The 16,044-nt window shown below is 50.1% G+C and overlaps 1 protein-coding gene across 7 annotated transcripts in view; it reads right to left on the bottom strand.

Annotated features, from left to right (window-relative positions):
• CTTN (cortactin) overlaps window positions 1-16,044 on the bottom strand; it is a 43,993-nt gene extending 27,949 nt beyond the window's left edge. For 3 of the 7 annotated variants that reach the window (XM_036762985.1, XM_036762988.1, XM_036762991.1), the window contains exons 1-4: window positions 15,818-15,908; window positions 1,291-1,377; window positions 1,017-1,090; window positions 353-482 (exon numbers count right to left, since the gene is read on the bottom strand). In XM_036762985.1, coding sequence (XP_036618880.1) covers window positions 353-482; window positions 1,017-1,090; window positions 1,291-1,377 — 291 coding nt within the window. In that variant the 5' untranslated portion in view covers window positions 15,818-15,908. Of the gene's footprint in view, window positions 1-352; window positions 483-1,016; window positions 1,091-1,290; window positions 1,378-5,424; window positions 5,521-15,667; window positions 15,687-15,817 lie in introns of those variants that run through there. The other 4 variants (XM_036762990.1, XM_036762989.1, XM_036762987.1 and 1 more) reach the window with 4 other exon arrangements.

Raw genomic sequence — 16,044 nt, 5'->3', positions numbered from 1 at the left:
TGTAATCTTGTATGTTTTATTGGATATATTTGTCAAGAGGATTCACCTACGGTCTGCCAAGAAGGTCCAGGACGCAACAAAGGCTAAGAACCCGTCAAAGATGCCAGTCTGCCCCAACCATGAACGGGATTGGCCACAACACGGATTTCTATGAAATTGTCATTTGGGGTAAATAAATAAAGAGACCTACAATCAAACTCCAATTGTGAAGAGTCAGGTTTTCTAGGCTGACCTCTCACCCATTCACATCATTCTCATCCTGAGTTTTCAGCTGCTTGGGTAGAAGCACCCATGGTTCAAACACCACCATTTTATATCGAGGTTTGGCTCACCTGGGCACCTTCCGACTTACTTTATCCATTCTGTCCTGCTCGACACCAAATTTTCCTCCATAGCCATGGGATGCTTTGGGTCCTGTCTCAAGCTCCTTCTCCTTGAGGGACTGATGTTCTTGAAAAACATTCTCTCTTAGCTTGTGTATGCTGAAATAAAAGGGGGAAAATCACATAGCTCTGGAACACAGCAAAACATCGTTCACTGCTCCAGGAAAAAACAAGAATTTAGTCTTCGGATGTTTCATGGGAACAGGTTTGGAATTGAAACGTTCAGCTTTTTCACTTCCTCTAAAAAGAAAACAAGTAGCGTCCACAGCTGAAGGACAAACAGCGGCACGTGACAGTTTGTCTTCTGACCCAAGGCCTGGATCCCACCCACTGAGGTGGGCAAAGGTCCCACTGGGTCTTTGGGACCAAGCCATCTCTGGCCAGGCAAGGTCAGCAGAGTAAAGACATGGGGGTTTGACAAGGAAACACCCTAGATACACAGCCACACACCAGGGCTCCCCAGGGCCAGTCCTATAGCAGCTATCTGGGATGCAGTTTGTGCTGCATACAGTGGCTTAATGATTAAGCCTGGTCACTGAGGAGTAAGCCTGAGATGACTGGAGCCCCAGTTCTCCGGCCTGCTCCCTTTCCTCAGTGTGGGCAGGAGAGAAGCAGAGAGCCCCTCCCCCTTACTTGATGTGCTCCTGGTGCCCGGACCCCTTCACCGTCTTGGCACCCCATCTTTGCTCTTTCTCACTGACGTCATTCTGCAAAGAAATAAATAGGAGAAGGATAAATCTCGGCAGCCTTTTCATTTTATATATGTAGAGAGAGTATGTGTGTGTATATACATATATTTATGTTTTGTATAGATGTATATGTAAATATATAAAATAGATATTTATACATTTTTTAAAAATTGGGGACACATAAATTCAAGGAAAAGTAAGAAAATGGAAAGTCCTACCACAAAATCCGGGTCAGTCTCCCAGTCATCAGCGCCTTCGTCATCCTTGCTGACAGACAGAGAATGTCCTGCTGAAGCTTTCCACATCTGAAAGATCACACACCAGCTCATTAGGGCAATTGGCAAGTGGATGCCCACATCTGAAGCAGACCTGACTTTGGAGTCACATAAAAACTGAATTATACACAGCGGAGCCAATTCCACAAAATCCAGATTCCCCCCATGCTCAAGATACCCGCTGACAGCTTCCATTGCTAATGACGACACCACGACGAGCACGATGATGATGGTGACAGCTGACATGGAGGTGGTCCTTCTAGAGGCCCAGAGCTCTCACAACAACCCTGGGATGTAGCTACTACAGCCACTGACAGATGAGGAAACAGGCTGAGATGAAGTAGCTGGACCAGAGAGGGTCACACAGCTAGTTGGTCAATGTGTGGAGGAGGATTCAAACTCAGGTCCTCCTAAGTCCGGGCCCAACACTCCACCCATCGCACTGCCGGGCTGCCTCAAATCAATGCTGTGGCTGAAAACTTGTTTTTTGTCTCCTGGCCTTACATGGATGCTAGGAAGAATCTCTGGCTCCATATCAAGTGAGAATGAACACGAGTGCCCTATTTCATCATTAGCACACCCTGTAAACTTCTTGGGGTAACTTAGCCAGGATTCAGATAAGCCAGATGCTGGAATTGTTTTACAGTGAAGAGGAGTCACTGCTCCTGATCTTGGGCTTTCTTGGGACCCTCAAGCAAGATCACACCCAGTCAGGATCCCCTCATGGAGCACCAGAAGGACCAGAAAGAGTTGGACCTTTGTGGTCTCCATTCAACAGAGACTGATGGTGAGATATAAAGGGGGAGTGACTGGCCCAGTGGGTCACGAAGGCAGAAAATGCCAGGCCAGGGTGGGAAGGACTCCAGATTCTCCAGAGAGCCCACCCAGTTGTCTTTCCAAGGCTTCACTGGCACTCTCGAAGTACAGGAAGTGCTCCAGAAAGACCAACAGCACCTTATCCTTTTGGGGGGACATGTCCTAGATAAAATACCTAATTCACTTGTAATCAGACATTCCTGAAGATTACATGACTAAAGGCTTTTGTTTCATATTTAAGGGGGAAAAAAAACCCTGATGCTAGCAAAATGATTTTGAAAGAATCTACAAAAGGCACAACCACACCACTAAAAGTCTTCCCCAAAAAACCACAATTTATAAGACAGAGTAAGAAAGCGACTTAACCTTCTTTTTGCAAAACCACTGAAGAAAAGCTGACACAGAATGGAAAGCAATTTCCAATTGGTTTTATTTAAACTCCCTCGAAGCTCTGTCTGGATGTCTGACTCCGAGTCCAAGGCCCCAGCATGCCAGCTGAGTTCTCAGGCCTGTGTCCCAAGAACCTGCTATGTGCCCTATCCACAGACAGGTCCAAGTCTGAGTGAAGAGCACCAAAGGGAAACGAGGACCAGGCTTTCCTACTGCAACAACAGTATCTGATGCCAGGCTGGGCAGGGCAGGAAATCGGAAATTTGCCCAAACCTGGTTCTTCCTAGGAACAGGCACCCACAGCACAGCAAGGGGATTTTTCAACCACTCCCAACAAGAATAGAGCTGGGAGGTCCCCAGTCTGTATCACCACGGGTTTTCCCTTTGTATTCCCAGCACAGGTGTTTGGTGTACGAGCTGCCCATTCCTGAAGGCCCATCCTGTCAAAAGTTCACGAGGCTCTGGGCCCTTCCTTACTCTTCTGACATCGGCACTAAAGAAGTCCTTAATAAATGTTTGCTGACTGGCCACGGAAATCACCTCATCCAAAGGGACCAATCCGGTATGGAACTGAAGGGAGCTGGGGGCTGTACTACCACTCAAAAACAAACCAAAACACCACAAGAGAGAGAGCTACATACAAGAATATATAAATGAGCAAAGACAACCAAAGGTACAACTAAAGCTCTATCCTATTAATACTTACAGAATGCCTACTATGTGCCAGGCACTGTGCTAAGCCCAGGCAGCACAGAGACACAAGCTAGTCAGTCGGTACCTTCCAAGGCTTATCTTCCAAGGGGAACAAGATAATACAAATTTCAAGAGAGAGGGAGTCACCATAACTGGGAGAACTGGAGGAGGTGGCACCCCTGCTGTGCTCTGAAGGAATCTGGGCAGGAATGAAGAAGAAGAGGGGTGGGGGCGGTAGTCTGGTGTAACAGAGACTTTGAGTCAAAGAGCTGGGTTCAAATCCTGCCTCAGATTTATTAACTAAGGGTTGAAGACCCTTAAGTTCTCTGAGTCTCCGTTTCCTCCTCCTCTACGAAGTAAGCAGTTTGGATTCGATGACCTCTAAAGCTATGATGCCACCAGTTTTGGCCATGGGAGTGGGCAGCAGGAGTGGAAAGTCCCATTTGGGGAACTGGCAGCTGGCAAGCTAAGCTGGCTGGGCTGGAGATGGTGTGAAGGGTAATAACACCCTGGCTCTGCCTCCTTCTACCCAAAGGACCATGGTCCATTGCCTTCCCCTCTCTGGGTCTCAGCTTCCCTACCTCTAAGGTCTCTTCCAACCGGAAATCTCTGATGCAAAGACTGTTAAGGAGGAAGGGTGATATGAGAGAGCTGTGCTTGGTAATAAACAGAGGTCTACCATGTTTTCAGCATTAAGTTACCAAAAATACTATGGAGCAACTGAATCATCAAAGACACCAGAAACTATAGAGATGGAGACAGTAGGCACACAAGAGTTTCCAAGAAACGTCCTTGGATGGGTATGGGCCACTTTCAAGGGAAGAAGTGAGAAACAGCCAAGACAAGGCAGAACAAGGTAAAAACGAAATACAGTAGAAAAATTAGACAAGAAAGAAGGGGAGGGGGAGGGGAGGAGAAGAAAGGATGGGGGGGAGGAGAAGGAGAGAAGAAAGGACGGGGGGGGGAAGGCAAGGGAAGGAGACAGGGAGGAGGGGAGAGGATGGGAGGGGAAGTCAAGGAGAGGGGAGGAGGAGAGCAGAAGAGAAAGATGAACGAAGAAATACCCAACTGGAGAATAACATTTAAATTTTTCAAAAAAATTGATAGGTTCAATGTGGAAAATTAAATTGCCCCAAATGCAAAGCAGCTGGAAATGTCGTTTCCAAAAGGAATCACTGAATTATCCAAACTACTGGAAAACTCACAGAAGCAAACAATAAAGTAGGAGATACCATGACTGTGCCTTCATGTTTACTGACACCTCAGAGAGCTCAAAAAAATCCCATCAGAGACACCACATTCAGAAAAAACAACCAGCAAGATAGAGATAGAAACTACCGAGTCAGATTTTTCCCCAAACTGGGTGAGCCCAGAGAACCACGGGGCTTCCAAGCAAGGACTGATCGGATCTGTGCCGGCCTCAAAGGTCCTGGAATAACGCTAGGATCCAACTAGGTCAAGGGGATCAAGGCCCAAAATAAAGGAAAACAGAGCATTTCTCATTCTGAAAAATTACTGTGTAGCAACTGACTTTGCAAGGGATGATGGATACTGTGAGGGCTACAGTGTTCTCCCGGCAGCTAGAAGCAGGAAGCCCACTGGCTGTGGGACCATAGACAAGTAGCTTCACTTTCCCGGGCCTCACTTTCCCCATCTGTAAAGTTGGAGGCTGGACTGACGAGCTGGGGGGGAATGCCGGGGCTAGCCCACCATTTGGCCATCCATGCTCACTTCCCTCCCCTCTCTAGCGCTTCTCCACCCCCTCTGCAGCCTCCCTCCCAGCCCTCCTACCAGAACAGAGTGCCAGCTTTCTGAATACAGGGATCATCTTTTTCACTCACATCTGTGCCCCCAGAGCCCCGTACCTCTCTTGCTACATCTATGATCTTAGGACGATTTTATTTGGTGCAGTGGATAGTGCCGAACTTGGAGTCAGGAAGACCTGTGTTCAAATCCCCGCCTCAAATACTTCCTAATTGTATGACCTTAGGCAAGGCACTTCACCTAAGCCTCAGTTTCCCTATCTTTGAAATGGGGGTGATAACAGCACTGATCGTTGTGAAGACCAAATGACAGAATGCACATAAAGTGCTCTACAGACCTTAAAGTGTTGTGCAAATTCGAGATCATACTATGATCTTCTCTAAAGAAAGGGAAAGGGTCCTGTGACTGAGAAACCTTTGTTGCTAGTTGAGGACCAAGGACTCCTCACAGGCGTCTGCTCCACACACTTATGTAACCCGCCAGGAAATGTGCAGGCATCTGGAAACGAAGCTGTCTGCAAGAAAGCCAATGGGGAGAGCTGAGGGAGGCAGAGGCCCTCCACAGACGCCCTGCTGGGGCTCATTTGTAAGCTGCCAGCTGGCATCCTCTAACCTTACGAAGCAGGTCACTAAGTCCAAAAAGGGGCCTACCTGCAAAGCCCTCTGTTGGGCAGAACTACAGATCACCGGGAGCTCAGAGCCCAGAGAAAAGGAGGGAAAACGTGGAGCCACAGCCTAGGAAAGCCCTCCCCTCCTCCTGCCCACCCTGCCCACCCCCATCCCCCATCTAAAACACACACACACACACACACACACACACACACACACACACCAGGAAATGCCTGGTCACTGGCTCAGCTGTCACAATCAGCCTCTGGGGACCGCTCCGAGTTGGAGAAAACAGGGTTCCATTTTTCTGTTCATTATGTTAATATTATTATAATCTGAGTCCCCTCCTGAGGATTTAGAGCAAAGTGGGCTAGCTGGAAAGCAGGCAAACAGCAAGGGATCAAACGATCGTGCTGTGGTTTGAGGGGGAAGAAATAGCCTCCACTCCTGACAGATACCTAGTTGTTGTGCAGAGGCCGCAGCATAGAAGAGAAGAAGCTGAATAGATAATGACGAGGGTAAAGTTACTATACTGAGAAGCCAAGAAACCAAGAAGCTGAGAAACTGAGGAACTGAGAAACTGGGTCTGGAGGCCCTGGCCACAAACCACAAACGCTCCCTTCTCTCCCTCTACATGACCTCACTGGGTGAGCTCATCAGCTCCCCCGGATTTAATGACCATCTCCTGGCTGATGATTCTCAGAGCTCCCGATCCTGCCCCAACGTCTCTGCTGACCTCCAATCTCACCTCACCAACCGCCTCTCAGACACCTCACCCTCCCAGCACGTTCAGCAGACACCTTCGACTCAACATGTTCCAAACAAAACGAGTGATCTTTCCTCCCGAACCTTCCTTGTCAGAGTCCAGGGCATCCCCCTCCCCCCAGTCCCTCAGGCTCCCAATCTAGAAGTCACCCTGGACCAGTCATTACCTCTCACAGCCTATGTCCAAGCTGTTGCCAAGGCCCATTGATATCCCCTCTGCCACATCTCTCAAATATGCCCCCTCCTCTCCTGACACGGCCACTATTATGGTCCAGACTTTATCACCTCTTGTCTATTACAAATAGCCTGGAGGTGGGTCTGTCCTTTCTCCTCCAGCCTTCAAAGTGAAGGTTAGACCATGCCACACACAAACCACACTCACCCCCCAACTCAGTAAATTCCGTGGCTCCCTAGTGCCTTCAGGATCAAATACAAGATGCTGTTTGATATTCAAAGCTCTTCATAACCTGCCCCCTCCTACCTTTCCAGTATTCTTACACATTCCTCCCCACCATGTACTTTTTGATCCAGTGACCCTGGCCTCCTGGCTGTTCCATGAGCAAGATTCTTCACCTCCCAACTCCACCCATTTTCTCTGGCTGTGCCCCATGCCTGGAATGCCCTCCCTCCTCAACCCCACCTACTGGCTTCTTTCAAGTTTCAACTAAAACCCCATCTTTTATAGAAACCTTTTCTCAGCCCTTCTTAATTCTAGCACCTCTCCTCTGTTCATCATTTCCTATTTGTTCTAGAGAAAGCTTATTTTGTGTATCTGTTGTCATCTTGTCTCTCGTCCTGGAGGGCAGGAATTGGATCCCCAGTGCTTAGCACAGTGCCTAGGGTGCTCAATAAATGTTTACTGACTGCTTGATTTAGATGCTAAAGCAGCCTCAACTGGACACCCCACTAGAGACAGAGAAACAGAGACTCAAGATGCTTGAAGAAAATGATTCCAAGGCCCCTCTAGGGAGTGACCTGGCTTTGCTAGGGCCTCAGCTCCATGGGCCACATGCAGTTTTCTCCAGGCAGGCAGCTGCCTGCTTCCAGTAGACCATAAGCTCCCAGAGGGCAGGTCTCTTTATCCCCAGGGTCTGGCACTCAGAAGACACTTAATGTTTGTACAACTGGATTAAATGCCAACATTTCCAATCCCATTAACCTTCTCCTCCAAGGATCAGCCCCAAGCTGCCGCATTTTAAATGTCATGTTGTGCAGAAGTGGTACAGCTAAAAAGGGGGCCCCACCTCTTATGCACACTAGCAGCGTGACCTTAGTCACTTAAATTTCTGATGCTCTAGAGCCAGACAACTGCCCCAGAGTACAAGTCGCACACAACAGTGCTGCCCTGCTTTGCTAGCCTGGGAGGCCCAGCCACTCTCCTGGGCTTACTATCCTAGGCTAGGCAGGACAGAGTTAGAGAAAGAGAGAGTATGAGGTTCTAATGTGTGATGAGTTTACAGGCTCATTGAGGAGGCCCAACTGAACACAGTAGACACTGAGGAAAAACAAAGATGGAGCACAGAGAGGCCTGGGAAGATAAAAGGGAAGCAGCTAGGGGGTGCCACAGGGCCTGGAGGAGGGAAGACCTGAGTTCAATTCCAGCCTCAGACACTAGCTGTGTGACCTTAGACAAGTCACTCAACTGGTGCCTGACTCAGTTTCCCCAACTGTAAAATGGAGATGATAAGCTTAAATACTTTGGCCACATGATGAGAAGATAGGATTCACTGGAAAAGACCCTGATGTTGGAAAGATTGAAGACAAAAGGAAAAGTGGATGGCGGAGGAGGAGAAGGATGGAGAGTGTCATGGAAGCAGCGAGTATGAGCTTGGACAGACTTCGGGAGATGGTGGAGGAGAGAAGGGCCTGGGGTGTGACAGTCAACGGAGTCAGACACATCCGAACAGCAACAACCTCCCAGGGCTTCTGTGGGGATCAAACGAGATGATGTTTGGAAAGCACTTCTATAGTGGACAGCACCCTGCCAGGCACAAGGTAAATGCTAAGTAATTGTTAGCTGTTATTATTATTAAGGGGCCTCTGCCTCCAGGGAGCTTAGGTTCTAGGTCAAGTTACCTCCCAATTAGTAGGCTAGTATTCATCTGTATTCCTGGCAGGGACTGTGGACTTCATATCCCCAGGGAGGACTCACAGACTCAGTTAGATGGCACCTCAGACCAAGCGGCCCATGAAAGGAATCCCCACTACACTATGCCGAACGAGCGGACAAGCGGTCATTCAGCCTCTGCTTGGAGACCTCCCAGGACGGACGAAGCATGAAAAGCAGAGGCAAGCCATTGTTCAAGAAGGAAAATCTGGGTGACCTTCAACCTCAATTAGCCTCTCTGTCCCTGTCCCCTCCCCGGGTTCTGCCCTCGGAGACCAAAGAGAGCACACGCCGGACAGCTGTTCAGATGGCAGCAGACGGCTCCTAGGTCCATCCAGAGTCTGGTTTTTCCAAAGCTCCCTTCCCACTTCCGTCAGGTCCTCCCTCTGCAATACCAACTGAAAGGCTCTTCATCACCCCGGCTGCCTCCGCTGGACAACTCCAGCTCATCCTCGTACCCCCAACTAAAGGGAACATCCCAGATGAGGTCTAAAGGGAGAGAGGGCAGTGAGGCTGTCAAGTCCTGTTCCTTCAAACTCTACCTCCCAAAGCTACCTGACACAGCCATATCCCACTGCTTCCTTACAGAGTGTGCAGTCCACTCAGACCTCCAAGCTTTTCTTCAAAACTGCTGATCTATTCATGTGTTACCCATTGCACACCTGGGAAATTGGGGGTTTTTTGTACACAAGTGTGAGCCTTTCCTTACATTTATCAAGAGTGATATTATCTGTCTGGCACTTAGCACGGTACCTAGAAGGTATCACATAAATGCTTATTCCCTTTCCTATGAACTTCATCCAGTTAGATTCAGCCCAATGACCCGGCCTGTCCGAACACATTTGAATGTAAGTGTCCAGAGAGAAAGAGCTGTTTGGGTTCCTTCTTTATACGGCAGTATTTAGCACAGGGTTTGGCCTCAAATCCATGTCCAGTGACTGACTTTGGATCCTGACCTTCACCCACTACGTCAGTTCTCTCTCCCAGCTCGGTGTCTCCTGTAAATGTGATGAGTGGGTCAACTACGGCTTTATCCCAGTCATCGATAAAAATGTGACACAGGCCAGGGCTGACCATGGAGCTGGGGCAGGTAGGGGGTGGGGGGGCACTGTGCTGGTGACACAGAACCATTAACAGCTACTCTTTGAGTCTGACCATCCAGCTGCTTCTGGCTTCGTTGAGCGGCATTTATCATCTACTTCAGATCTCTCTTCTACAAGAGAAGATGATACTTCATCAAAAGATCAGCTCAGATCTAGGTAAACTGTGTCCCCAACATCTCAGAGGCGGCACTTGCGACTGCCTCACCGGTGGCTGCACCAGTGCCCACTACGCCCAGGCCCAAGCTGAAACCTTGTGAAGAACCCCTGTGGTCTTTCTAACCCTGCATAAGGCCAGGGGGCAAAACCCAAAGTTCCAACTCCAGCATTTGGCTCAAGGCAGCTTTATAAAGGGCTGGACCTCAATTAGGAAATCCTGAGTTTGAACAGTGCTTCTGATGCCTCCCAGCTGCCGGATCCCAGGTGTCATTTAACCTAATGAGAAGGAGAGCTCAAAGCACTTAGCTCCATAGTCACTGTGAGGAAAAATGAGATGCTTATTTGTAAGAAGTGCCGGTTACTACTGTCATTAATTATGATTACATCTGAGAAACAACATGCCAATGTTCAAGGAGCTAGAGAAGAAGTCTGAAATAAATACAAAGTGGTGAAAGAGAAGGGTCCCAGCAGGCAGGAATCAGAACAGACTTTACATAGGAAGCAATATTAGAGCTGAACTCTGAGGGAGAAGGGAGGGTGTGCCTTCCAGGCATGGGGCAAGGCCATTACAAAGACACAGACCTGGGGGATTAGATGTCTCCTGTGAGGTGCCCAGAGAAAGCCAGTTTAACTGGATGGTGGAGTGTGTGTGTGTGTATAGATGGAACCCTGTTTGCCTCATTTTCCCCATCTGTAAAATGGGCTGGAGAAAGAAATGGCAAACCAAACCCCAAATGGAATCATGAAGAAATCCCAACTGATAGACAACCAAAATAATATGGTCAGACTTGAGGAAAATCTCTCGGCTGGGCAGGCAGTACACTGTTGTATGTAGTCCCTGCTCCCTGACAAGACTAAGGCATGGGAGTTCTGGGCTACAGAGAACTTGCACTAATTTAGGCACCAATCTGGTAAGCCCCCAGGAAGGTGGGGGAGACACCAGCTGCCTAAGAAGGGCAGAACTGGCCCACTTTGTACACTGAGCAAGCCTGGGGGTGACAGAGAGGCCCCACTCAAAAACCAAAAGCAAACCAAAAGTCACTTGGGCAGCTGTGAGGTTGGACCGGGTGGGGAGAGGGCCTGACCTAGGGCATAAACTGAATGAACCCCCAAATTGAGCAGGCACCGAGCCATCCTTACGGGTCCAGCATGCAATCCTCCCGAACATGTCATGTGACTGACTAGTCAGAAACCTGTCCCATTCCTAGGGCACTTGGGGCTCTGTGGATCTCTTGGGCCAAGGCTGCTCCCAGGTTACTCTGGACCTCTTCCATCGCCCGGCATCCCTTTAAAAAGTTATTTGATCCTCAGAACAATCCGGGAGGTAAGAGCTATTCTTCCCAGTTTACTGATGACAAAACTGAGATAAACAGAAATCAAGTGACTTTCCTGGAGTCACACAGCTAGTGTCTGAGGCAGCATTTGATCTCAGGTCTTCTTGACTCCAAGGACAAGGCTCTCCAATAAGCCACCTAGCTGGCTTGTCTCTGGACATCGTTACGTGTGAGCACTCTATATCTCCAAAGGTCAGAATCCCCTCATCTTCCCAGGCTCCAGGCCTCCTCCTCCTTGTACTCCTCCATGATGCCTTCCCTGGAAGGCCTTCCTCCTCCTGGGCTCCAGTACACCCCACACTGAAGCCCTCTCACCAAAGAAAATGGTCCAGCTACCTCAGACTGTGAGGGTGTAATATCAATTAAGTTGGGACTTTTTTTTTTACTGTTTTAGAATGATAAATTAAGTGTCTTTGATTGACCTTACTAGGTGCAAAGCCCCAGGCCCAAACCCCTATCTACTAGGTGCTAAGCCTATGTGGGTGTGAAGCGTTCAAGGTCCTAAAGGGAGTTGCTAAGACCAGAGCCAACAGCAGGAACCTGAGGTCTGGTGACTCACATGATGTTTGATGACAGCTAAAGAGAGTTAGAGAACAGAGCTATCTGCTAGAGGCTCTCACTCCTGGAGACACAGGACTCTGGGCAGCCACTCTAAGAGCCTCTCGGCTTGTCAACCCAGATGTTGATGGTTTCTTGGTAACTATGAATTGTACTTGGTCTGTTTACAACGTATGCTTGCAATTTGTTTGTACTTGCTCTGAAGTTCAGGGTGCTGAACTAAGTGAATGATATTTGTATGATGGACTGAAATAAGATTGTTAACCCCTTAACGTTACTTTCCTTAGTAAAGCAGATCAAAAGAACCTGTGCTGGCAGCATCTTTGTTGTTGGGCTTATGTTGGTCTTTCAAGCCCACAGCAGCTGCTAGCCCAATTGTTGCTACAGAGGGCCCTCTGAGGCAGGGGCTTTTCTGGCTTCTTCATCTGTGTGTCATAGCTTCAGTGCTAAGCACAATGCTATGCACACAGTAGGCATTTAATTTTGGTTGAGTTAGTCCACAGGTATCTGTTAAATGCTCACTACATCCTCGGTCCTGTGCTGGGTATGAGGTATACAAAGACAAAAATCAAACAGTTCCTGCTTTCAAAGGGCTGACATTCTCCATACACATCTCAGTACATACAGGCTATGCAGCAAATGGATACCAGATAGTTTGGAGAGGCAGAGTGTGAGGTGAGGGCTGGGGAAGGAAGGAGCCAAGGCCTAATAGAGAAGGCAAGGCTTGAGTGGAGTCTTGAAGGAAAGAAGGAATTCTAAGAGGCAGAGGGGGAAGGGAGGGCATTCAGAGAGAAGACAGCAGGGTACTGTGGGAAAGGCAGCAGGAAGGACAGGCTGGCCGGCCCAGAAGCAGGCAACAAGCATTTCTTAAGTGTTTCCTGTGTGCCAGGCACTTGGATAAGACCTGGAGAGAGAAAGGCAAAAACCCTGCCCCTACCTTCAAGAAGCTCGCATTCTAATGGGAGAGAAAATACGAAAATAATTAGGTATATCAAAATAGACTGAAGGCAATCCTGAGAGGGAAAGGCCTTCTGTGGAAGGCAGGATTTGAGCTGAGTCTTGAAGGAGACCAGGGCTTCTGAGAGACAGAGAGGAAGCAGGACACTCCAGGCAGGGGGAACAGCCAAAGGAAAAGCTTGGAGATTGGAAATGGAGGGTCACGTGTGAGGAACAGCCAAGAGGCCAGTGGAGCTAGATTGCAGAATGCAGAGAGGGGAGTAGAACGTAAAAAGATGAAAGGTAGGAAGGGGCCCGGCTGAGAAGAGCTTTAAATGCCAACCAGCTGAGTCAATATTAGAGTCTAGAACAAGGGTGGGGAACCCGCAGCCTTGAGGCCACATGTGGCCTTCTACATCCTTGTGTTCGGCCTTTTAAGGGAGTCCAAGTTTTACAGAACAAATCCTTTTAGGATTTGTTCTGTGAAGTCTAGATTCAGTCAAACAGCCACACTTGAGGACCTAGAGGATCACATGTGGCCTTGAGGCCAAAGGTCCCCCACCCCTGGACTCTAGAAACAAGGACCCTGGAGTTCATTGTAAGGACAGGGGCTGTTTTTGCCTTTTTTTTTAATCCCCAGCCCTTAGCACAGTGCCGGGCACACACTAGGCAGTGAAGAAATGCTTGTTGATCGGATCTGATTGAACAGGAGTGTGTTACATGGTCAGACCAAGAATTCAGGAAGTTCCTGGGTAGAAGGATTGAGGAGAAGAGAAGAGGCAGGGAAGACCAGGGAGGAGGCTGCTGCAACAATCCGAGTGAAAGGCCAGGCTGCAGCTGGGGAGGGAGGAGAACACATCTAAAGTTTTGTTCTATACGTAGAGTGTAGGAATAAATGAGGGCTAATAGGCCTGGAAAAGCCAGCTGGAGCCAGGGGTTCCCAGGGCTGAAAATGCCAAACGGTCGAGTTTATTTGGGGAGCCAACGGAGATGGAGAAGGGGATTGAAATGGTCAGACCTGAAGTAAAGGAAAAGCCCTTTGTTGAGTCGAATCCAACATGACAGCCTTCCTGGATATCATGGAACGTCAGGGTTGGAAGGAACGTTAATGGGCAGCTGGTTCAACCCTCCAATTGTCTCCAACAAGCCAACAAGCCTGCCTACCTCCAGAGAGGGAGAGTCCACTCCTTCCCAAAGGAACTTGTCCAGACAACAGACATTTATTAAGTGCTTACTGTGTGCCGAAGAGCTAACCTAAAAATACAGACAGGCCAAAAACAGCCCCAGCCTTGGCGCATCCTAATGTTCCAGGAGCAAAGAGGAGACAGACATCTATGTACATACAGAATATCTGTCTATACCTGTGTATATACACCCATCTATCTGTCATCTATCCATCCATCCACCTACCTCCCTATCTATCCATCCGGGTAATTTCAGAGGGGAAGCACTAACTTTAAGGCAGACACAGAGAGAAAGGGTGGAGGGGTGGGGGGGGGGGGCGGGGCGTGGCAACAGCAGCTAGGTGGCATAGTGAGTATAGCACTGGCCCTGGAGTCGGGAAGACCAGAGTTCAAATTTGACCTTAGACACTAGACACACTTACTAGCTGTGTGACCTTGGGCAAGTCACTTAACCTCAATTGCCCTGCTTTCCCCCTGCGAAAAAGGAAGAAAGAAAAGGACAGTAGCTAGTTCTCTCTGATGCCTCTTAGCAATTCCAAACTAATTTGGACACTCTGGAGCCAAAGAAATCTAAATCTTTCTTTCAAAACAGCCTTTCAAGCACTAGTAGACAAACATCCAATCCCCAGAAACCTGCGCATTTTCTTTAATCAGTTCTCAGATAACAGGAATCCCAAGGCCCATTATCATCCCTCCCCCCCCCCTCCCCCCCCCCCCCCCCCCCCCCGGCTACCGAAAGCCCAAACCATCACGGGGAAAATGGGTGTAAATTCCTTTACTTAGAAAATCTTTTGAATCAATGGCTCAGTAAAACTCGGCATATCCACACCCTCCCCCTCCCCCCAGGAGCAGGAAGTATTTGTAAAAAGTCCCAGCATCCCCAAGCAGATTCCACCCAAGTCCAGGGCCCAGAGAACCTCGAAAATACCTACCCTGCCCTCCCTATAGCACACAGAGCCTCTGCTGGGATAAGAAGTCTCCCCTCCTAGGAATACTTGGATTCTCCAGCAAACATCTAACCAGCTAGGAGAGAAATGTGATGTGCTCGCGGGGCACGAGGCACTGACTCATGGAGGGGCTGGGAGGGAGGGAAAAGGCAGAAACTCCAGGACGTACAGCCCAAACGCCTGTGTTGGATCTGACCCGTTCTTCAGAGGGTTCGCTCTTTGCCTGGTCCCGGAGGAGCGGGATGATAACCCTAGGGTTCTGCCGATCCGGCAGGTGGGCACAGAGTAGTCCTTGGCAGACCACCCCCTCCTTCCCCTAAATGGGCTATTTTCTTGGGGTGCCAAGAATCCTTCGGCCCTGGTCCTAGGAGCTCCCATCAGACGATAAAACTCCAGAAGTCCAAGCCCACCTACCTTCACAGAGGAACTTGTCCCTAGAGAATTCGGGGCCCACAAAGCCTCTGCTTCCCAACCCATCTACCCACCCCTCCCCCAGAAGGGAGAAGCCCTGGGTCTGGAGGGGGAGGGGTCGCTGCATTCTCCAGTGACCAGAAGGCCAGACATAGCACAAGACATGGGGAGGCAGCGGCCCGTAGGTTAGGGAAGGCGCCACACCCATTTATCGGCACGGTCCGAGCAGGGGAGGTCCGGCCCGGCCCGCAACCGAGGCCTGGGTCACACGGCTACGGACTCGCACACACATTCATCACACCCAGTCCCCACCTGGCATTCCCTCCTCTCATCCCTTGCTCTATCCCGTGGGGGTGGGGTGGGAGGCAGGAGGCCACCCCCTTCACTGGTCACAACCCCCACCCCCACCCCAGACAGCAGTGAGGGCTCAGCTGGCGGAGGCGGCTCCTTCCGACCCCGTCTACATCCACATTCACGCTCAGCAGCCTCCCCTCCCCCCTCCCCCTCCTCCGCCTCCGCCAAAACCCGCAGACGACAAACCGCAGCACCCCAGAAGCTGCCACTTCCTCCCGAAACTAGAGCCGGGCCCGGCGGAGGAGCCTGCCCTGGCCTTCCCCCTGCAGCTGCTTGCTCAGTGTGGCGCCGCGCGGCCCGCCGAGACACTGGGCAGCCTCAGTCTCCCGCCTCCGCGCGCTCACCTCGGTCCGTGCGCCGCGTCCGCCAGAGACCGCCGCTGCCCTGCCCTCCTCTTCCCTCCCCGCCGCTCCGGTCCAGCCGCGGTTTCCGCTCGCGACACTTCCTGTGTCGTCAGCACCGGGATGGGCCCGGGATGCAGAGCCCGCAGGAGCCACCTGCGGAGCGGAGCCGAGCCAGTCCTCTCCATGCCCGCGCGCCCTGCGCCCCGCGTCTCCCTCTGGACCTTGGT

This window comes from Trichosurus vulpecula, chromosome 6, assembly GCF_011100635.1.
Source record: "Trichosurus vulpecula isolate mTriVul1 chromosome 6, mTriVul1.pri, whole genome shotgun sequence".
NCBI classification, from domain to species: Eukaryota; Metazoa; Chordata; class Mammalia; order Diprotodontia; family Phalangeridae; genus Trichosurus; species Trichosurus vulpecula.
This window is presented reverse-complemented; position numbering and strand designations above follow the sequence as displayed.